Source organism: Poromitra crassiceps (assembly GCF_964638095.1).
Source record: "Poromitra crassiceps genome assembly, chromosome: 6".
NCBI lineage: Eukaryota > Metazoa > Chordata > Actinopteri > Beryciformes > Melamphaidae > Poromitra > Poromitra crassiceps.
Window position 1 is genome coordinate 1431809 of NC_139627.1, and position 24142 is coordinate 1455950.

At 45.6% G+C, this 24142-nt stretch overlaps 1 protein-coding gene across 3 annotated transcripts in view; it reads left to right on the plus strand.

Moving 5' to 3' along the window:
- Nucleotides 1-8899: 8899 nt before the first annotated feature.
- The window catches only part of trim33 (tripartite motif containing 33), a gene marked incomplete at its 5' end in the record, with an annotated part of 56102 nt that continues 40859 nt past the window's right edge, over nt 8900-24142 (plus strand). For 2 of the 3 annotated variants that reach the window (XM_083639158.1, XM_083639159.1), the window contains one exon: nt 8915-9515. In XM_083639158.1, the coding sequence (XP_083495284.1) occupies nt 8915-9515 (601 nt within the window). Of the gene's footprint in view, nt 9516-24142 lie in introns of all 3 variants that reach the window. The other variant, XM_083639160.1, reaches the window with a different exon arrangement.

The following is a 24142-nucleotide window of genomic DNA, read 5'->3' on the forward strand; positions in this document are numbered from 1 at the left end:
GAACTCAACCATATTTCAGTCAGGATCACTTTAGTCAACAACACAAGACAACTTAGATCAATTTAAAGCTTTTATTAGCATAAGTTATATTTGGCGGTATGGCTCTGTTCTGGAGCCTCCCTGCCCTTCCATGCGCATACATGGAAAGCCTAAGGCAGGGAGAGCGGCAGCAGCAGATTCTGGGAGCTCCTTGCCCCTCCATGAGCAACATGGAATAGCCTTAAGGCAAGGAGAGCAACAAAAGACCCCCAGGTACAGAACAGAGCAAGCAACAATGACAACAGAAATGACATTGTTTTAAGTCAGACACAGCATAGAAAAGAGGAGCTGGGGAGGAGGTGGGTTGCAAACAGCTTGCAGATGAGGCAGCCATCTTAGGCAGCAGACTGGAGCAGAATTAAAGAGGGTGCCCTGTTTGAGTCATCAGCTAAGCAGTCAGCTGATGTGGGCTGGGTTTGAGATCAGCTCCTAATCAGCTGTGGGCTGGGTTTAAGCTGCGCTTGACATCTGTAGCCTGCCTGAACTACCGCAGTGCTCCATATAGTTCTGGTTAATGTCTAGAGTAGTCAGATTGTCTGAGCTGCTGCTCGTTTGGTCTGGCTGCTCTGCTGCTGCTTCCAGTGTGCCGCTGCTACCTCGGCTGCTGCAGCGAGATGGCCAGGTGGACTGAGTAGCTGCTGTTTGCCCTGGGGCTGTATGCCCTGGGGCTGTATGCCCTATAGGGCTGGGCGATAAATGTCAATTCGCTTCATGCTTATTCAGTGGCTCTTTTGCCTGGTAAGTAAAATACATAACCTGATTGCTACATTTTACTGTCCCCTATGACTATTCATGACCAGGGCCGCTGGAAGTCACTTTAAGCAGGGGGTGCTGGGAGGAAGGGATGTTTTTTTTAACATTTTTAGCCATATTTAGAGGAATATCATTTTAAATTAACATTAGGATTATACTGTTGTGATGTAATTATTCAGTATTTTCTCCTTTTCTCACTCATTCAGAGCAAAGAGGGAGATATATACCATGATGATAATGCTCTATATCTCCCTATTTGCTCTGAATACACCAGTTAACATGACACAGAGTTAACTGTGTTAACATACATAGCTAGATAACTCACATCATTTATTTACATTACTATGATGCCCTGTTTCCAGAGCAGAATTGTTTTTTTGGACGACAGAAAAGTTCTGCATCTGCCAGATCAGATCAGATCAGATCAGATCATCTGCCAGATCGCCGGATGACCAGATGCCAAAGCTTGGTGCAATTTGGAGATGAGCACTAGCGTCACCTAGGGCTAGGGCTGGGCAATATATGGATATTATATCGATATCATGATATGAGACTAGATATTGTGTTGGATGTTCGATATGGTAATATGGCATAAGTGTTGGCTTTTCCTGCTTTTAAAGCTATATTACAATAAAGTATTTTCTGAACTTACCAGACTGTTCTAGCTGTTCTATTACAGTATTTGCCTTTACCCACTTATCCATTAGTGATGCCATAGCATCGTGAACTGTGATTGGTCTATGTAAGATGATGAAAAGTGTTTCGGACAATTTTGGAGCGATCGGAGCTTACAACTCCGGACAGACAGACAGACAGACAGACAGACAGACAGACAGACAGACAGACAGACAGACAGACAGACAGACACACAGACAGACAGACAGACAGACAGACAGACAGACAGACAGACAGACAGACAGGCAGACAGACAGACAGACAGACAGACAGACAGACAGACAGACAGACAGACAGACAGACAGACAGACAGACAGACAGGCAGACAGACAGACAGACAGACAGACAGACAGACAGACAGACAGACAGACATGCCCCCAATTATACTAGTAGGATAGGATAGTTAAAGTGTTAAAGCACCGTGTAGCTGTATTATAAGAAAATAAGTATCAGATTGGGACTCCGTATCTGCAATACTCAATATTAAATGACTTGGATCGGGGGCAAAAGAGACTTGATTGGGACATCTACATGAAATTAACTTGAAAACTATGCTGTGCACATGTAACCTGTGCATACTCCTGTAAACATGGACAATCACTCAATTTATTCACATAATTCATGTTGTTTTATGCTCTTTGACAGTCTAGTTATTTTTGCATGACCAAGTCTCTCCCAAAACACAAACACTGGGTAACTTCTGTGCTTTATCAGTATTATTCTCTCCACGTGTTTGCTTCACCTGCCAGGGCAAAGGGAAGATGAACACCTACTGGCTGATCGGCCATAAGAACTATAGTGTTCAGAATGACAGTCTGGTGTGCCACTGGAACCCCAACACGGCCAGAAAGAAGAGGCTGGTGCCAGGCAGCCAGTGCTCTGTGGACAACCTGCCAGGCAGCCAGCGCTCTGTGGACAACCTGCCAGGCAGCCAGCGCTCTGTGGAATGCAACCTGCCAGGCAGCCAGCACTCTGTGGACAACCTGCCAGGCAGCCAGCACTCTGTGGAATGCAACCTGCCAGGCAGCCAGCTCTCTGTGGACAACCTGCCAGGCAGCCAGCACTCTGTGGAATGCAACCTGCCAGGCAGCCAGCGCTCTGTGGACAACCTGCCAGGCAGCCAGCGCTCTGTGGAATGCAACCTGCCAGGCAGCCAGCACTCTGTGGACAACCTGCCAGGCAGCCAGCACTCTGTGGAATGCAACCTGCCAGGCAGCCAGCTCTCTGTGGACAACCTGCCAGGCAGCCAGCTCTCTGTGGACAACCTGCCAGGCAGCCAGCGCTCTGTGGACAACCTGCCAGGCAGCCAGCTCCATGTACCCCTAGGGGTACATGGAGGTACTACAGGAGGTACTTGAGAGAAAGGGGAAAATGAAAAAGTCAGATTAAATCATGGAAATAAATGAAACATTAAAATAAATCGGCTCAGGGGGCACTAATTGCAATTCTTTCACTCCATTTCTTATTTTGTAATGTTCTATTCTTCAAAAGGTGAGTTATCATTCATTCAGTGCATCACATGCTATAGTTTTTATTGCATTTTTCTCAGCAAAATGTTGTAGTTGGGTAAAGGGGGTACTTGGATTCAGAAATCAGGGAAAGGGGGTATTGAAGCCAAACAAGTTTGAGAACCTCATTGCTTTTTTGTAATCATATCATAGTTATTTCATACTGCAAGTAGGCCTAGTTCATTTTAGGTGTACTGTATTATCAAATTGTACACACACACACACACACACACACACACACACACACAGTATATATATATATAGCCTATATACACACACACACACACACACACACACACACACACACACACACACACATATATATTGCTGTTCTGGGTTAGGGTTAGGTAAGTCAAATACTGCTTTCTTCATATTCTCATATGTCACATTTCATTGTTGGTTGAGTTTAGAAGGAAAACTCCACACATCTTTTTCCTGGGGCTGCCTCAGACAAGGAAAGTGTTCATAAATTGTTTCAATGGGTGGAGCCAAAGAACCTCAGCTTAACACTCTTTGGCTCCACCCATTTAGGTTTAACACAGCCAATGAGATTATTTCTGCCTCCAGAACTGCACTGCCTCCACCCAACTTATCTATAACTAACTTAACTAACTAACTTATATATAATTTCCTATAACTTCAATCTGCTGGGGAAAAGAACTTTACAGCTGTGTTTCATAGACTCATTATAGGAAAAGCTAAAAGTACCTTATTTAACCAAATCAGCTATCAGTGTAATCAGGAGTATAATTTCTTTCATTCAGTGATGCACAAACCTCATCCATGCTTTTGTCTCCAGAGTCCAGCCATCTGGACTGCCCCAGAAATCCATCAACCTCCTCCAACTTGTACAAAATACTGCAGCCAGCGTTCCTTCAAGAACTCGAAAATATGAACATATTTCCCCTATTCTCGCCTCATTGCACTGGTTACCTGCGGTGTTCAGAATTGATTTTAAAATTGGATTGCTTGTTTTTAAATCACTGAGTGACAATGTAAGATGGGGCAATCTTACATTGTCGACCTTCTCATCCCTTACACACCAGCTCAGTGGCCTTGTGGTCTGAGTGTCCGCCCTGAGACTGGGAGGTCGTGAGTTCGATCCCCGGCCGAGTCATACCAAAGACTATAAAAATGGGACCCATTTGCCTCCCTGCTTGGCACTCAGCATCAAAAGGGTTGGAATTGGGGGGTTAAATCACCATGTGATTCCCAAGCGCTGCCGCTCACCGCTCCCCCAGGGGATGGGTCAAATGCGGAGAACAAATTTCACACATTGTGTGACAATCAGTGGGACTTTACCTTACTTTACTTTACCTTGCTCGTACTCTCAGATCGACAGATCAGCAGTTGCTCTCATTCCGCAGGACGAGGCTTGATACTGAGGGTAGTAGGGCATTTGCCATAAGGGCTCCTCAACTGTAGAATAACCTTGAGACTCGACAAGCTACCTAATGGCTCATACAGACTACAAGATCCTCATCGTTAGTGTCCTCTTTTAAAAACAATTTTTTAATAAATTGGCTTTTACTAAGTGTTTTCCTTAAAGGAACACTCCGCCCATTTTCAACCAGCTTTGTATCATTAGAACATCAGTAGTATATCAGAAAACTGTAAACGGTTTTGAAGTCTGTCATTTAATTTGACAGTTATTGAGTGTTAAAGTGTGGACCACACTAACTCAAATTAATAACTCATTAACTCAAATCAACTCTCAAACTGTAAACGGTTTTGAAGTCATTCATCTAGTTTGACAGTTATTGAGAGTTGATTTGAGTTAATGAGTTATTAATTTGAGTTAGTGTGGACCAGTGATGTCACTGGTCCACTAACACTCAATAACTGTGAAATTGTGAAATGGGCAGAGTGTTCCTTTAAGATTTTTTTGTAATTGCACTGTGTGGTTTCTGTTCTTACGTCTGTGAAGCACTTTGCAAACTTGTTTTTGAAAAGTGTTATACAAATAAAGTTTATTATTATTTATTATCATCATCATCATTATTATTATTATTACCACCACCACCACCACCGGTATTATTATTATTATTATTATTTTGAGTTCATCCTTATCTTATGTTGCCCTCTGCCAGTCATTAGTGACAGTGCAGAGCCTCAGTGAGAACACCATTCCTTCCTCCGTGTTAAACCAAAGCCCACCGCGGCCTTGGCCAGACAAGCCTGGCCTAAGTGTGTCTGCTCAGATGGAGCTTTGTGCTGGCAGCTACGGTGCCCCGGGCTCCATGATGGGGGGGGCTGCAGGGAGGAGGTACCCTGGGCTCCATTACCGGTGGGCTACAGAGGAGGTACCCTGGGCTCCATGACAGGGGGGCTGCAGGGAGGAGGTACCCTGGGCTCCATGACCGGGGGGCTGCAGGGAGGAGGTACCCTGGGCTCCATGATGGGGGAGCTGCAGGGAGGAGGTACCCTGGGCTCCATGATGGGGGAGCTGCAGGGAGGAGATACCCTGGGCTCCATGATGGGGGAGCTGCAGGGAGGAGGTACCCTGGGCTCCATGATGGGGGGGCTGCAGGGAGGAGGTACCCTGGGCTCCATGATAGTATGGCTGCAGGGAGGAGGTACCCTGGGCTCCATGATGGGGGGGCTGCAGGGAGGAGGTACCCTGGGCTCCATGATAGTATGGCTGCAGGGAGGAGGTACCCTGGGCTCCATGATGGGGGGCTGCAGGGAGGAGGTACCCTGGGCTCCATGACCGGGGGGCTGCAGGGAGGAGGTACCCTGGGCTCCATGATGGGGGAGCTGCAGGGAGGAGGTACCCTGGGCTCCATGATGGGGGGGCTGCAGGGAGGAGGTACCCTGGGCTCCATGACAGTATGGCTGCAGGGAGGAGGTACCCTGGGCTCCATGATAGGGGGCTGCAGGGAGGAGGTACCCTGGGCTCCATGATAGTATGGCTGCAGGGAGGAGGTACCCTGGGCTCCATGATATATATGTATATATATATATATATATATATATATATATATATATATATATATATACATATATATATATATATTTGTTTTTACAGTGCACCTGAACGCAACATGCAAGATACCTGCTGAATAAGTGTCCAAATGTTTATGTCATTCTGGCCAATACTCCACTTCTGTTATAACATTTCAGTCTGGAATATGGAATATCCTTCAATAATCTTTATGACTAAAAGGCTAAAAGTAATCTCATGTGTAAGAAATTACTGTTCTACATTGAAGTAAAATTTTATAATTAACTCGTTGGTTTTGGATGTATTTAGCTTAAATTAACCCACTCATATTCTGGTTTATTTCAAGAAAAACATTTTGGCTAGTGGAAATTCTAATTGGCTGGTAACTATAAAATATAGCAGCCATATTGGCAGGTGGTCAAAAAAGTTAATTTCCTGCAGGGAGAGCAGGCGGTGACATAGGAGTGAATGAGAAAAGGATCAAATATTGGTGGTTAAGACTGAATAGTGACATCACAACTGTTAATTTAAAATTAGTTATTCCTCTAAACCTGGATTCAAATGCCCCAAATTTGGTGCTGGCGCCGTTCTGCCCTCAGCAAAATCTGGCCCTCTAGCGAGGACATTGTTTTGTGGCCCTCTCTATCATCAAAGTTGCCCATCCCTGATGTAGGCTATTGTGGATGGATGTCCTCCAGTGTCCTGGCAAAAAAATAACACTAATGCAAACTAATGCAAAACAGAAAAGAAAAAAACTCCCACTCCCCAACTGCCCTCCCACTCCTATCTCAAAATAAAATACCTCAAAATCAAAATGCCCTCACTATTTGTTTTACCCCCCACCACCCCACCTAAATATTGGACAGTCCCTTAGATGTAATTGGGTAACTGGGGTGCGGGCTGTATTCTAAAGCAACTTAACTCCCTCCTAGTTACATGTAATTACAGGGGCGCTGCCTGCATTCTAAAGCAATGTTAATTCCCTCCTACTTACATGTAATTACAGGGTAACTACGGGGACATGGCTGAGAAATTTAGAATTATGACGTGGCAAAGAACCACGGGTCAGATTTGAACCCGGGTCGGCCATGCCGCTCCACACCAGGTGAGCCACCGGGAGGCTCTGGGGTTGGAGTGTTTTAAGAGTTCAAAAACAAACAGAACGCCTCCAGGCTAACGCTGGGGACAGGCCGGCAAAACTTACGACCAAAAAAAGTAAATGGTCAGTGAAACAGACTGAGGTTGTAGTATACGAGCCTCAACTCTTCAGTGCACTGCACACTCGGCTAAAATGGCTGGAAGTGACATACACGTTATCAGTCACAAATAAAACTGTACCCACCTCCGACACAATGTTATCCAAGATTTGGGTCCCATGGTATTACCAAATATCGCGTAGTTTCCAATACCAAGCCCTTATTCACATGCAGGAGCCATGCTCAAGATTGTAAACAGTGCAGTACACCCTCCCAACCGCTGAGCAGTGAGCACAGAACCGATACATTCGGCGCTGTGGAGCAGTTGAACCCGAAATGACACAGCCGAAGAAGAAGGTGTTTGAGCTTAACTTCGGCACTGGCATGTGAATAAGGGCTCGGTATTTGAAACTACGTGATATTTGGTAATACCATGGGACCCAAATCTTGGATAACAACATTGTCAGAGATGGGTACAGTTTTATTGTGATTGATAACGTGTATGTCGCTTGCAGCCATTTTAGCCGAGTGTGCAGTGCACTGAGGGCTTGCTAATCCGAGACGAAGAATGAAGGCCGAGTCTCGCGTTGAGGCCACGACGAAGAAGAATAGACAGTGTTGGGGGTAACTCATTACAAAAGTAACATGTAATATATTACTTTTAGCAGTAACTCAGTAATGTAACTTATTACTTATAGGATTTCAGTAATATTATACCAGTTACTTTGTCAAGTAACTCAAGTTACAAATTGAGTTACATTTTTTTAAATCAAAGCACATAGCCTATTTAAAAAAGATACAATCATTTCCTAATCAAACTGTGTGATTTTATGCAAATAACCACTATAGATGACAATAACAAAGGAAAATAATAACATTTAGAATTTTGGATTGTTTACACTGACTTCAAGGCGGTTGAAATTATTTTTCGGGATGGTTCCGGGCAGTGATGTCATTATTTCTGCTGCTGCTGTTGTTTTGGTAAAAGTAATGCAAAAGTAGTGTAATAAGTAACGAGTTACTCTACACATACAGTAATATTGTAAAGTAACTTATTACTTTCAAATGAAAGTAACTAGTAATATGTAGTATATTACATTTTGAAAGTAACTTGCCCAACACTGGGAATAGAACATTTGAAATTTACATTTTCCCCCATCTTTATTTTTTGTTTTTGCTCCAAGTGAAATGTTTATTATATGGTCACTCACGATTCATTATCCCGCTGGTTGGCTTGGGGGAATTCTCTTCCGGACCAGGAGACGTCACGTGACTTTTGAGCTCTATTTATAAACAAAATAAATTATTTTGTTGGTACTGCTATTTTACATTGAAGTCAACGGTGCGTTGCTTGTGATTTTCCCCCACAGGGGGTCGGGGCCGGGCGGGGGGGTGTCACCGATAATTTAATAGATCAATGGGTGTCACTTAAACCAGTGGTTCTCAAATTCTTTCACATGAGGGACCCCTAAACTGACAAAGATTAGACCACGGACCCCCATTTGATAGGATTTTGTCCCACGGTCCCCCATATGATAAGATTAATGCTTTTAGATGTTTTATTACAAAACGTGTATAAAACCCATGACCAAAATAGTCATTGTGTTACTTATGAATTATAGCGAAAATAAATTACCCCCCTTTTGGCTGGGGACGCCCTAGAACCCCCCCAAGGACCCCTGGGGGTCCCCGGACCCCCATTTGAGAACCACTGACTTAAATTACGTCATGACGTGAGAGCACGTATTCCTGATTCGAGAAGTTACGCACGACGTGCAGCGGTTCAAAGAGGAAGGAAGATGGCGGACAACAAAGGCGAGGAAGATATGGAGCAGTCTGCTAGCTCGGAGACGGTGCCTCCAGCGGCGGATAACGGGCTCCTCGAAGCCAAAGCCGAGGCCGCGGAGATCTTCATAGAGCCGAACACGAAGGACGGCGAAGACCCGGACTCCCTTGAACCAGCTCCCCAGCCTGAGCCTACACCCACCAGCGACGGAGGAGACGCGGCTAACGCTAGCAGCGCCGCGGGAGGGGAAGCTAACGACAGCGCTAGCAGCACCGCTAACGTTAGCCCGGCTGGGGGGAGCAGCAGCAGCACCACCACCACCACAACAGAGCCCACCACAGCCGAACCCCTGGCCGCGGGGGATGCTCCCGCTGGCGGACTCAGCACTGAGATGTCGCCCCCTCCCACGGTCCCAGCACCAGCCACGCCGGTTCCCACCCCCGTCAATCTTTTGGATACGTGCGCAGTGTGTAAACAGAGTCTGCAGACCCGCGACTGTGAGCCTAAACTCCTGCCCTGCCTGCACTCCTTCTGCCTCAAGTGTCTCCCGCAGCCAGACCGACAGATCAGCGTGCAGGTGCCTGGACCACACGGCCAGACCGACACACACATAGGTGAGTTACCCCCCCCCCCCCCCCTCCACACACACACACACACACACACACACACACACACACACACACACACACACACACACACACACACACACACACACACACACACACACACAGAGACACAGAGGCAGACCGACACACAGGTGTACTGCACACATCTAATAGCGCGTACAGACTAGCAGATCCTTGTGAGTCGTCAGTCTCTGTTCCTAGTTCCACACTATACAACTGTCTGTCTTATAATCAGGAGTCTAAAACCGCGTTCGGAATCGTTCACTCATTAACTCACTATTCCCATTATAGTGTTTACCATATAGTGAACTATATGGGGAATGATCAAAATGAGTTTCGGACACTACACAGATTTTTTTTCCTGGAGATCATTGCATCACCAGATGCGCTGGGTATTCATGTGACGCAAGCAATCCGCGCCCACTATCACATAAACAACTGAGCTCACGAGCAGATTGAGATGTCCTCACCGGCTCAGGTAGTATAGATGTTGCATGTTTTGACTACTGCTAAATCCTAAATAAATAGTTGAAATTCTAATTACGTGCATGTGTGGTTTTGTCAACTATGGTGCTGTCTCCTAATACTAATAGCAAGCTTTGCTGGTCAAGTAGCTCACAAGCTTGTTAACGACTTTCTTCTTCTCCTTGGTAAAGACCACTGCATTGAATTGTGGTATACCGGCGAGGGTACATTCGCTGTTCACTATAAATCGCTGTGCATTGTGGGTATTTTATAGTGGACTAAATAGTGAATCAAATTAACAGTTGAGAATTCGGACACTATGAAAAAATGGTGATACACTAAATAGTCCACTATTTCGGTCATAGGGACCGATTCCGAACAGCGTTTTTTTTAGTCCTTTTGGTTTTCACACTATATATGACTGAGCTGCGACAGGGGATCACACATTACAAGATATTTCACCAGGAGAATCCCCGACCAGTCCACAAACGCAGTCTCACACCGGCTTTATTCTTTCTAAACACACGCTCGATGGGTCATTCTCCAAAATTGGTTCAATGTTAGATTTATTAAGTCAGAGTTATTAACTTTATGGCTATCTCAAATATTATTTGGGTTTCGAATGGATAATAGAATGATTTTAGTAAACATACGATCTGCATAGCTACTTAAATGCTTTTAACATTTGTTTTCTAGTTGTGGGACAGTTTGTACCAATCCCGGAGAATGACCTCCTCAGTCAGACCACTTGCCTGTTTGTAGCGTGCTGCAGACAGCACACATCACCCCGGCTGTGTCTGCCTCACTACGCTCTTCTCTCTTGACCACACTCCCGAGTCCCGACATGACTAGATATCAAGCAGGCTAGATAATATCCGTCAGACCTCTGTGACTGGTCGGTGACTGCTCGGAGGAGCTCTGTGACTGGTCGGTGACTGCTCGGAGGAGCTCTGTGACTGGTCGGTGACTGCTCGGAGGAGCTCCCCGCTCGCGTCTGTGGACAGTTCACACTTAAGAAGCGAGCGCCGATTTGCGAGCGCCGAGCCAACCTGTGCCTGTTGCCTCTGATCGGGGGGTTTTCACCGAGCCCCCAAAACAGCCATTAGTGGAGCACCCGTTATTAATTAATACCGGTGCCTGATTGGTCGGTACCAGGAGTATTAATAAGGTCCTGGACGTTCTGCGCTGCTATCGGTATTTTATTTTTTATTATTATTATTTTTTACCATCCCTAACGATGACGAAGCGGCACCAGGCGTTTGATGTTGCGTCTTTACACTCCTGTCCTGTCACTAGTATGCTTGCGGCAGGTTTACATTTAGTACTAAAACACGTTACTAGCCCCAACACTGACGACAACAAAGATCTTGAGTAGGGCTGGGCAATATGGACCAAAAATCATATCTCAGTATTTTTAGGCTGAATGGCGAAATATGACATATCTTGGTATTTTCTACAAAGTGGGCTAGATTTTCAATTGTAAATTGTGCTGGGCGATATGGACTCTTACAAAATAAATTTACACAATGTGATTTTTGATCAAAAATCATCAGTGAATAATGATATAATGAATACCGTTAAGTGGGTAAAGGCAAATATTAGAACAGCTAGAACAGTCTGGTAAGCTCAGAAAATGAGTTCACTTTACTGCAGCATTTAAAACCAGGAAAAGATGAGTATGCAGTACGACGATATTACCATAACAAAATCTAAAACGAGATCTAGGTCTCATCTAGTCACAATATTGGCCAGACCTAACCTTGAGTGCCACGCAGAAACGCTGAGACACAATTGGCTGAAAAACATTATTAAAGTTGATTATCAATCTGCTTCTTTAAATGATCTAGTGACAATAAATTACTTCATTTTGAGACATGACTTGACTTTATTATGGAGCCGCCGACGGGTTTGGTGCATGTTTTGCAGATAACCGTATCTGCAGATGATGGATCCAGTGCCGTTTCTTTTTGCAACAAATTCGTCCGCCTCCGGCTCCATTTTCCATTTCCATACCCATTCTCTACTCAGGTTCTTGCTCTCATCCTCCACGCTGCCTTGATGGCGTCTCTTCTGGGCGACTGTCTGTGACATCACGTAGCGCGGGCGACTGTCTGTGACGTCACGTAGCGCGGGCGACTGTCTGTGACGTCGCGTAGCGCGGGCGACTGTCTGTGACGCGGTTTGATGCGTTTGACGTATGCATGATTGCATGAGAGTGTGAGAGGGAGAGCTGACAAGAGGAAACGTGAAGCGAGTCATGCCGGCGGCTCAAGTTATAAACAATGCCTGACAATTATACTCAAATGTTCACAATATAGTCATTTACTACATCTCACGTGGCACAAGCCGAGATACATCGAGTATATTTGATATATCACCCAGTTTTAGTTATTACTCATACTCACCGGCTGTGTTGTGTTTAATAACGTGAAGTCAGACTTGCTCGCTCAAGCCAGCCTGACAGAATGAAACGAAGGTTCATAAGGGAAAGGGAGTCACTGAGAGCCGTGCTGCAGGCGATGGCAACATGAATGTAAATTAGATCAAATTTCACTAGCGGAGGCCGGAGGGGGAAGATGGCACAGAGCACCGTGAGTTTTGGGGTGAAGATGAAAGTATAACGCTAAACGAGACAGTGCTACAGTGTAAGAAGGCGTGCAAATCACCACTCACCTGGTTAAAGATATGGTGCTCTTCTAAACTGTGGAAAATGAGTCTTAAATCCATGCTTCTGATGATCGACCAATAATCCACCAGGTTAAAAGTATTTCTCTAAAGTTGGCATCATCCAACAAACTGAGAAAAACAAGGTTAAAATTTTTGATCTCAGACGGCCATAACTTTGCGCTGACGGACATGTGGTCAAGTATGATCATTCATTACACTATCTCGCAGACGGTCATTTAATAAACACAAAACAGCTCGTTCTTCTTCTTTAGTTATTGGTGGTTGGCAAACCAGCTTAGAGGTGCATTATCGCCACCAAGTGGACTGGAGTCGCACTACAGTCATTTATCGCCTAAACTGGGAGGCAGTTTTCACACCGACCCATGCCTAGGTCTATCCACCATGATCTCTCCAAATCCTCAGGGAAACACTGTTGTGAGCATGTGTGTGTGAGTGAGCGAGCATGTTATTGTTATAAATACGGTATGCTTTATATATATTTTCAAGTTTAAATAAACCTTGCCTTTGGGTTAGTCACTCAATTTATTCTCTTGAGATTTATTCCTTACCGGCCTATCTGAATTCTGTTGTATTGATAAAACTAACATCGTTTAGTTTTGCAATCTCAAACTCAAAAATGTATATTAAGTGTTAGTTAAAGGTGTGTCACTGATGTAACCGGTTACAGCTCGAAGTTGCGATGGGGTATTGAAATTTATTGGAAGGATCTTGAAAAAGGTCTTGAAAAGTATTGAATTTAACTTCAGAATTGCTGCATATACCCTGATCCAATCGTCCAACAAATGTATTTTATTATAGTGAATGAACTCTTCACAAACTTTGTGAACTGAACAGTTTGTCATATTCCCATTTAATTAAGCCTAAAGAAAGACACTGGCATTAAATGAAATGTCTCTTTGCATCCAAGAACTTGAAAAATAATCTAAATTAAGAACCAGTTCCTACCTGCGACAAGCCAGAGATGAGACGTGCAGTCAGTCAAACTAAAAGTAGCCTATATTTTATCAAGCAGGTCTATTGACAAAGACGACGAGGTTATTAAAAGCCGAGCAGCTGGTTGACACGCGGGAATCCAACTCGCTTTCAGAACAAACGCCTACTTCACAACATGAGAATATTTTGCTTTATTTTAAACTGAAGGGCAAAGGTAAGAATATTAGCCTTGTGTTACCTGTAGCCTACATCTGAGAATGAAATCATTACATTACATTACATTGCATTACGTCATTTGGCAGACACTTTTATCCAAAGCGACTTACAATAACACATTTTTGTCAGCAATAGAAAAATGTGTTGACAGCTACAACCTCTGAAGGAATAGTGGTAAAGTTTTTTTGTAGAGAGAGAGAGAGAGCGAGAGAGAAATATGTTAGTTCAAGAAGGGCCTGAAAAGGTGTGTTTTTAGTCTTTGCCGAAAGATCGGCAGTGATTCGGCCATCCTGACCGAAGGTGGAAGCTCGTTCCACCATTGAGGTGCCAGGGACGAGAAGAGTCGCGAACGGGATGAGCGACTTTTGAGCCCCCGTAGTGGAGGAGGGGCGAGGCGTCCTGCACTGGTGGAGGAGCGGAGGGAACGCTGAGAGATTTGGAACCTGACCATAGATTGCAGGTACAGAGGAGCTGTCTGGTGTAACTGCCCTGTAGGCCAGTACCAGTGTCTGGTGTACTGCCCTGTAGGCCAGTACCAGTGTCTGGTGTACTGCCCTGTAGGCCAGTACCAGTGTCTGGTGTACTGCCCTGTAGGCCAGTACCAGTGTCTGGTGTACTGCCCTGTAGGCCAGTACCAGTGTCTGGTGTACTGCCCTGTAGGCCAGTACCAGTGTCTGGTGTAACTGCCCTGTAGGCCAGTACCAGTGTCTGGTGTACTGCCCTGTAGGCCAGTACCAGTGTCTGGTGTACTGCCCTGTAGGCCAGTACCAGTGTCTTGAATTTGATGCATGCTGAGATGGGAAGCCAGTGAAGGTCCTGGAAGAGGGAAGTGACATGAGAGAATTTGGGTTGGTTGAACACCAGACGCGCTGCAGCGTTCTGAATGAGCTGAAGCGGTCGGATGTCAGTGGCAGGAAGGCCGGCCAGAAGCACATTGCAGTAGTCCAGGCGAGAGATGATAAGTGACTGGACCAAGAGTTGTGTCGCTTCCCTGGTGAGAAACGGGCGGATGTTGTAGAGGGAGAACCTACAGGAGCGTGCTGTCGCAGCAATGTAGGCCCAGCAAGACAGCTGGTTGTCAAGGATCACCCCGAGGTTCTTAGCTGTTTGGGAGGGAAGCACAGTGGTGTTGTCAATGGAGGTGAGCGATTGATTGATTGATTGATTGATTCGTAGGCTGTCAATTTAGCGAAGGTAAAAAGCGCTCGTATGAGGAGATGAATCAAAATGCTTACCACTGATAAAGCCAAATGCGAGCCGAGACTGGAGAGCGAGTGCAGCAGAGCCTGGCTGATGCAGGTGCCAGGTGTGGAGTGGGAGAGATGAAGGTGTGATGCAGGTGCCAGGTGTGGAGTGGGAGAGATGAAGGTGTGATGCAGGTGCCAGGTGTGGAGTGGGAGAGATGAAGGTGTGATGCAGGTGCCAGGTGTGGAGTGGGAGAGATGAAGGTGCCAGGTGTGGAGTGGGAGAGATGCAGGTGCCAGGTGTGGAGTGGGAGAGATGCAGGTGTGGAGTGGGAGAGATGAAGGTGTGGAGTGGGAGAGATGAAGGTGCCAGGTGTGGAGTGGGAGAGATGCAGGTGTGGAGTGGGAGAGATGAAGGTGTGGAGTGGGAGAGATGAAGGTGCCAGGTGTGGAGTGGGAGAGATGAAGGTGCCAGGTGTGGAGTGGGAGAGATGCAGGTGTGGAGTGGGAGAGATGAAGGTGTGGAGTGGGAGAGATGAAGGTGCGAAGCCTCTTGCATGGAGATTCAACTCGTGCGCTGTAGCACTGACACTGTTATTACTTTTAGCTGCGTTGTTTTTTCCATCAAGGCAATGTCCAGAAGATAAGTGTCGGCAAATGCAGATAGAGTAGGAGCGTGCATGTTGTCTGTGGATCAATAATGAAAGCGTCCTTACTAGGGATGTCACAATATATCGTCCCACGCTATATCGCGATATCAAAACGTGACAATATGTATCGTTGAAATGAAATCTCATATCACAAGAAAAAGAAGCTGAACATGGTGGCACTGATCTGCATCTGATTGCATGCTCGCTCTCCTTTTCATTGCTTTGTTTGAACAGACGAGGGACGTTACAGACACGGAGGATGAAAATGGTGAAATTACTCAAATTAGCGTGGAGGATGCGCCCTCAACTTACAAATCGATCGCAAAAAATATTGTTAAAATATCGGATCGTTATCGTGAACCCAATATCGTGTATCGGATCGTATCGTGAACTGAGTGTATCGTGAACTGAGTGTATCGTGACACCCCTAGTCCTTACAGAGAATGATGGTCACACGAACAAAAATGCACTCTTGAAGCTAAATAAATCCAAAACCAACGAGTTAATTATTTAAATTTCTACTTCAATGTAGAACAGTCATTTTTCTTACACATAAGATTACTTTTAGCCTTTTAGTCATAAAGATTATTGAAAGATATTCCATATTCCAGACTGAAATGTTATAACAGAAGTGGAGTATTGGCCAGAATGACATGAACATTTGGAAACTTATTCAGCGGGTATCTTGCATGTTGCGTTCAGGTGCACTGTAAAAAAACATTATTTATTTATTTGTTTGCCCATGTGTGCTATAAAGAATACACTAGAGAAATAAATGCATTCAAAACGTTTATTTAGGAAACAATTATTTTATAATATCCTTTTTTTTTTAATAGTGGCCGGTAGATATTCTATATGGCCGTAATCCTGGATTGTTACCGGCTGCGTTGGCCGTCTGAAAAAATGACTAGCGGAATCCCATGGCGGTCACTGGGGGGCGGTCTCTGCCTCTTCCGAGATTGGGTTGGATGAAAACAGGTGAGGTGAATGTCGACATGAGTGGATAGGTGGAAGAGATGATTGTGGAAATGGTGATCGCTACAGAGGTAGCTCACTAACCAACTGGTTAGAACTTCAAGAAGACAAAACCGTTTTGTACACCAAGCAGGCTAATTGGATATTTCCAAGTGTCCAGTAACGTTAATCCATACTGCCTTAACTCATTCACCGCCAATGACGTCTTTGACGTGTTATCAGCAATGGCCTTCCCCGCCAAGGACGTGTTTGACGTGTTTTTGTTTTTATTGGTGCAGCGCCTGCAGCAAACACTTGCCCAGCCTGTCACACAGACACAGGTCCCTGCCTTCAAAGGGTAGCCGACAGCACGCGATCAAACACATACCGCAGCTGTTGTTTTGAAATTGAGCAGGAGGAAAAGCAGAGAACGGGTAACGCTTCCTTGTGCAGACAGGAGAAACGCAATTGAAACGCCGAGCTGGAGTCGCCTTCCTCTGTGCCAGCCAGGAGAAAACGGGAGAAAGTAATCAAGAGATGTGTTTGATCATCGGAGGAATGAGGAAATGATCGATCAGTTTGCGAGGGCGGTGAGGACGTGTTGAATAGCCGAGGGGAAAACGGGAACGATCATAGATATGACAGGGAGACATGGACGAGGACGGTGTACCAGAACAAATCAAAATAAACACAGGAACAGCTAGGCAGCAGCGGGCAGAAGGCACTCACAGCAGCCCGCTGTCCTTCTCAAGAGCTCTTCAGTTGGTTCATGAAATCGCTGGGCTGCTCGCCCTCCAGTGTTGCTCCTGGCCAATCCCAGCGCCACAGGGCGTGGTTATTGCTTATCCTATGTTGGGTTAGAAATCTAAAAGGGGGATCGTGTGTGTGTGTGTGTGTGTGTGTGTGTGTCTGTCTGTCTGTCTGTCTGTCTGTCTGTCTGTCTGTCTGTCGGTGTGTCTGTCTGTCTGTCTGTCTGTCTGTCTGCACACTCACACCGAGTAAACTGTATTGTTGAATGTAAAAAAAAAGCACTTCATGTGTGTATATATATATATATATATATTTATTTTTTTTGTCATTTGTGTCCTAACGAATAATATTTACATGTCTGATGTCAATACAGTTCAAAATAAAAGAATTGAGAGTGAGTTATGCCTGAGATTGTGCCCTTTTACAAAAATGCTTTTTTCTCCCTTTTCTCTTCCCAGACAGGCTTTTTTGGTGAACATGGGGTGTATAAAAAGGGTTATAAGTAGAGTACAGAACATGCTAAAAGCTAACTTTCTTTTTGGGGGTGAAAGTAGAGACTTAGATCTTCATTTCGAGGTATTGGACATCACTGTAGTCCTAGTACAGAATTTACTGTGGGTCTTGAAAGATGACCAAACATTATGGAAATACTTGGCCTGTGCCAAAAATGCCAGTCAGATATTGGCAGTGAATGAGTTAATGATCGCTGTTGCGGTAACGTCACATTACAAAATCCAATGTATCCACCCGATGTGTTGTTGCTAGGCAACGGCCAGCGTCTGTCATTGCCCAATGCACATACCATTGCAACTGAGCGTTTTGGGTTCTTTATCGTATTTAGGAATGAAATGACTCTGAGACCGCTTCTTCTTGAGACATGCTGCCATCCATTTACTTGGTCAGGGCCAGAGAAAAGAGAGAGTGAACCACACTCCACTTCCTTTTCCGGACTTCAAAATAAGAGTACACCATAATAACAGATACAGAACAGTCTGTTACACCACGATGCCAGGGTCAAATTTTACTCCAAGCCATGGAAGATAAATGGCAGCAATAATTCATGACAGTCAGCTTTTTGATCCCAAATAGGGCACTTAAGTGAATGATTCCTCAGTGTTTTTGTCTGCCTGGTATCTGTCACCCAACATTCTCCATGAGTTTAAATCCCTGTAATGTTTTGCAATAAGTTACGCAGCTTATTTATTTAACAATAAAATGTAATTCACTTTATTATGAAGTCATCCTCCTTGTGATCACTTTGTTTTAAGTCTTGAATATACCACAGAGTGAACAACAATTTTAACGCAAGTATAAATTAATTTCAGACCGCCTGCTGCACCATCTGACCGAAGCCATCCTGCGCGCTGCGTCGGTTTAGGTTTTGTTTCGCTGGGTCCCTCTAGGCCTGAACAAATCTAGGGGAAACATTGGTGTGTGTGTGTGTGTGTGTGTGGGGGGGGGGGGGGGGTGCATAATATACAGATGTGTAGCTGAGCATACACTGCCCCAGTTCAAAATGACAGCTGTGAGGCATGTGTGTGTGTGTGTGCACATATGCGTGCGTCTGTGTGTGTGCATGTATGTGTTTGTGTGTGTGCACATATGCGTGTGTCTGTGTGTGCATGCATGTGTTTGTATGTGTGTGTGTGTGTGCACATATGCGTGCGTCTGTGTGCACGCATGTGTTTGTGTGTGCACATATGCGTGAGTCTGTGTGCATGTGTGTGTGTGTGCGTCTGTGTGTGTGTGCACATATGCGTGCGTCTGTGTGCATGCGTGTGTGCACATATGCGTGCCTCTGTGTGCATGTGTGTGTGTGCACATATGTGTGCGTCTGTGTGCATGCATGTGTGTGTGTGTGTGTGTGTGTGCACACATGCGTGTGTCTGTGTGCATGCATGTGTTTGTGTGTGTGTTTTGGCTGTATGGGTTCCTCAACACGTTCCCAGTCCAGCTGCTGTCACAGCCAATCAGTGAGGCTCCATGCAGCTGCAGCTTAGACAGACCGGCTGTGTGATGCTGGGGCCGGCGCAGACCGCTTCCAACCAGCTCAAACCGGCTCAAACTGGTTCCCACTGCAGCCAGCTGGTGAGGGGGAGTCTGGCTTTATGAGGTGGAGGGGGGGGGGGGGGGGGTTTGGGGGCTACAGCCAGCTGGTGAGGAGGAGTCTTGCTTTATGAGGAGGGGGAGGGGCTGCAGCTAGCTGATGAGGGGGAGTCTGGCTTTATGAGGAGGGGGAGGGGCTGCAGCTAGCTGTGAGGGGGAGTCTGGCTTTATGAGGAGGGGGAGGGGCTGCAGCTACCTGATGAGGGAGTCTGGCTTTATGAGGAGGGGGAGGGGCTGCAGCTAGCTGTGAGGGGGAGTCTGGCTTTATGAGGAGGGGGAGGGGCTGCAGCTAGCTGTGAGGGGGAGTCTGGCTTCATGAGGAGGGGGAGGGGCTGCAGCTAGCTGTGAGGGGGAGTCTGGTTTTATGAGGAGGGGGAGGGGCTGCAGCTAGCTGATGAGGGGGAGTCTGGCTTTATGAGGAGGGGGAGGGGCTGCAGCCAGCTGATGAGGGGGAGTCTGGCTTTATGAGGAGTGGGAGGGGCTGCAGCCAGCTGATAAGGGGGAGATCCGACCTTCCATTTCATAGAAAATGTCAACTTTTCTCTGATTGGATAAAAATTGGTGGCGACCTCAAAACTATCCAATCAGAGAAAAGTTGACATTTTCTGGGACACGGAAGGTCAGATTGCGATGCCTAAAATTAACTATGTATTTTTTCACCCCGAATCCAACGCCGCCATCCACGAGTCTCTACAGGAGAGAGATAGAGGACAGCGGGGGGTTGGGGGTTCTAAGTTACTGACCAAACACTCTATTTCAGTGATTCAGTGATCATTTAACACTTATGTTAACACAAAAACATTGCAAACATGCAGCTTTAAAACATTGATGTGAAATTTAATCTTCCGCATGATATTACACTTCAAAAAATACTGACAGTTATATAATGTGCTGAGCCAATTATTCTTGGGTGTGTGATTATAGCAATAATTGGGTTTTACCAACTAATTCCATTAACTAGGCCAACGAAAGTGATTTAGTGAAACAGTCCTCGTTGTTTGGTCATGTGATTTAATATGATAAAAATGCCAAGCATGATGTGATCGAATCTTCTGTAGATGAGCGCTAAATCAATTAGCCCCCATGAATAGACATTAAGGCGTCCCAGAGTGCCAAGAATTTTTTAATAACAGGAATTTTTCTGAAGGAAATTATGGAAAGTTTGCTGAAGGCCTCTTGTTAATCCTCTGTTAGTTTTAACCCTGTTTTAGACCAGACTTAATGACCTGCACCTCATGAGAATATCATTGATAATATCCAGGTAAGAGCTGGCATGGGGCCTCATGATTCATTTTTGGCTTAATTGATTGTGTTTCCGGATGCACACAACGCTGAAGAAGGCCTGTTGGCTGAAACGTCTATTGTGTAAGGTCTCGATGACAGAATAAAACCTTGAAAGGACAAGGGGGGGTGTCCGCGGACCATTGACGTTCTGAACCGCGTTCCGAACCGTGGGTGCTGGTCCGTACTAGGGATGGGCATTGTAAGGGATTTAAATACTCGAGTACTCTCCTTCTGTTATGAAAGAGTACTCGAGTACTCCCCCCCCCCCTCCCCCCCCCCCCCCCGGGGGAACGACACACACACATGAAAGATCCTAAGTTTGGCTATGTTAAGCAGTTACCATTAGCATTCGCCAAATGCCTGTGATGAGAGCAGGGGTGATCTGCTTTGTATGGGGCTGTTCACAGCAACTTCACACACATTACCAATTTTGCATGGAAAAAGCGCTGCCTGGTGCACTTTTTAGTTTTTACAGATTGACTGTGATAAGGTGATCCGGTGTTAGCCGTTAGCCTACCTCAGTAAAAGTAATTCCCAATACATGTCGGTAATCATTCCATACTGCTTCTTGATCACTGTTAAGTAAATCCACTTATTAAAAACTCTGGTGTTCTGCCAAAAAGTGATAACTGCAAACAGTAATAATGTTCGCTAACGTTAACCGCAAAAACCACCAACAACATCCGAATGATGGTCCCCGCCCGTGGTGAAACACGGAACGTTTGGTTTATTTTACATCTGCTGAATATAGATTGCGTTAATATACATGGACGTCTGTGTTGCTGGCGATTCGCCAGACGCTGTTAACGTTAGATCGGCCATTTTTATAGGGGAGGGGGGTGGGGCGAGTACCCGGACAGCGGAAACGGTACTCGAGTACTCTCGTTACAAACGAGTACTCGAGTACCCGAGTACTCTCCCCCATCCCTAGTCCGTACGGGCCACGGATTATCCGTGATCCGTGCCAGCCCTAAAGATTAGACCACGGACCCCCATTTGATAGGATTTTGTCCCACGGTCCCCCATATGTTAATAAGATTGATGCTTTTAGATGTTTTATTACAGAAAGTGTATAAAAACCATAACCAAAATAGTCATTGTATTACTTAGGAATGGAATTATAGCGAAAATGAATGACCCCCCTTTTGGCTGGGGCAGGGCCCGAAATTAGAGCCCGCCACCCGCCGATGGCGGGCATATTTTAGGTTTGGCGAGTGACATAAAAGGTCTGTCCGCCACGTGGCGGGTAACAAAATAGTAATGTAAAATAATTCAAACTGCGGTGTGTTTTGGTCTTACGACAGTCGTCTTTATTGCAGCCCCCAATCTCTCCTTGCGCGTCATCTCCGGCCTCATTTTTGGCTTGTTTTGGCTGACGTCACATCCGCTACTCTTCTGTCCTGACTGGCCGTGGCCATCTGCATTCTGCAGCGCCTGCTTGCACTGCAGGGAGCTAACGTTACGCCGGTCCGCCTGCTAACGTTAGCTTAATATAACGTTAAATGGGTTACAATGTGGAACCATATCGAGGGAGTAAGCCGGCCGCTAAAAAGAAAACCCACCGCGGCTTTCTCCGACGAAAAGGATGAAGCGGCAGCGAGAGCGGGACCACCTAACAAAAGAAAGTTTCGAGAGGAGTGGAAGTTTGGCGATAGCGGTGTTTCAAGAGACTGGCTACAGTATGATGCTGGGGCTGTAGTGATGAGTTGTTCCGTGTGCCGCAAGTATGCCAAAAAGAAAAATAGAAACAACACGTGTGTCATCGGTAGTAAATCAATGAAGCTGGAAGCCGTTCGTGACCATGAACAGAGCCAGTGTCACATTGGCTGCAAAGAGGAGAAGTAGAGAGAGGGTGAGGAGTCTGAGGAGTTATGTTTACAAAACCTTCAAATTTACTTATGTTCTGTTAAATCCTGCAAAGAGGGTAGAGAGTGAGGAGTCTGATGATGTTTAACATTAGGTTACAATTTAAGCTCAAGATTGACTTGACATGTATTGATAAGATTGACTTGACATGTATTGATTAATCAATCATCAATCAATATATTAAAATAATTTGCTTCAAATTTTACTCTGGCCTCTTATTTAAGTGTGTATTCTTCAACGTAATACCTTATCTACTTAAAATGTACTGAAAAAAATGTATATACCGTAAATTTCGGACTATAAGCCGCGGCTTTTTCCCCGTTTTTTGGCCCCTGCGGCTTATATAACTGTGCGGCTTATCTATGGATTTTTTCAGCAAACGGCCACTCGGTGACCTCCAAAATCGATGGATTTTACAGGTTACACAGCTTCATCTGCACATTTTATGTGCATTGCTTTGCTGCTTGTTTTTTCGATAATTTTTTTGTAATGCACCTTGAATTGCCTTTGTGTATGAAAGGTGCTATATAAATAAAATTTGACTTGACTTGACTTGACATCATTTGGCGGAAATCAACCGGCATCACGGTGAACTGTTACTCCTACCGATTCAAAGTTCATTACAGTAGCAGACCGGAATCACAACAACAGCAGCAGCAGCAGCAAAGGGTCGTGCACTAACTCTCACTCACCATGGAGAAGAAACGCAGAAATGCACACGATGCAGCTTTCAAGTTGAAGGCAGTCAATCTTGCATTAAAAGACGGAAATCGAGCAGCAGCACGTAACCTTGGCATCAACGAGTCAATGGTGAGACGTTGGAAGGGGCAGCAGGAAGAACTGTCTCAATGCAAAAAGACAAAAAAATCCTTCAGAGGTAATAAAAGCAGATGGCCCGAACTTGAAGATTCCCTTGAAGATTGGGTGTTGACACAGAGAGCAGACGGCCGAGGTGTGTCCACCGTTCAGATCCGACTGAAGGCCAAAACAGTCGCCACCGAAATGAAAATTGAACATTTCAGAGGTGGGCCATCTTGGTGCTTCCGATTCATGAGACGAAAGGGACTGTCCGTCAGGGCGAGGACGACTGTGTGCCAGCAACTCCCTCCCGACTACCAGGAGAAAATCACAAACTTCGGCGAATTCACACAAAGGAAGATCACGGAATATTATAGGAGTGTGAAAACATCCACAATCACCAACGGGTTCCGAAAGGCTGGACTGCTGCGGGATGAAGAGGATGACGCCGCCACAGCTGGCGCTGAGGGCAGTCAGAGGCTTCAGAGGCTGTTCGATGCCGACACCGACAGTGACGAAGAGGAGTTTGTTGGTTTTGAGAGTGACAACGAAGGAGAGAGGAGAGTGGTTGACAAAGCCACCCTGAACCTGTTCGTTTCCGACACTGAAGATGAGGACTACACTGAAGTGAAGGTGCAGCCGTTTGCTGCACCTTCACCTAAAAGATGAAGACAAGGATTAATGACTTTTCTGGTAGGCTCAGTACTGTTGACTGATTGTT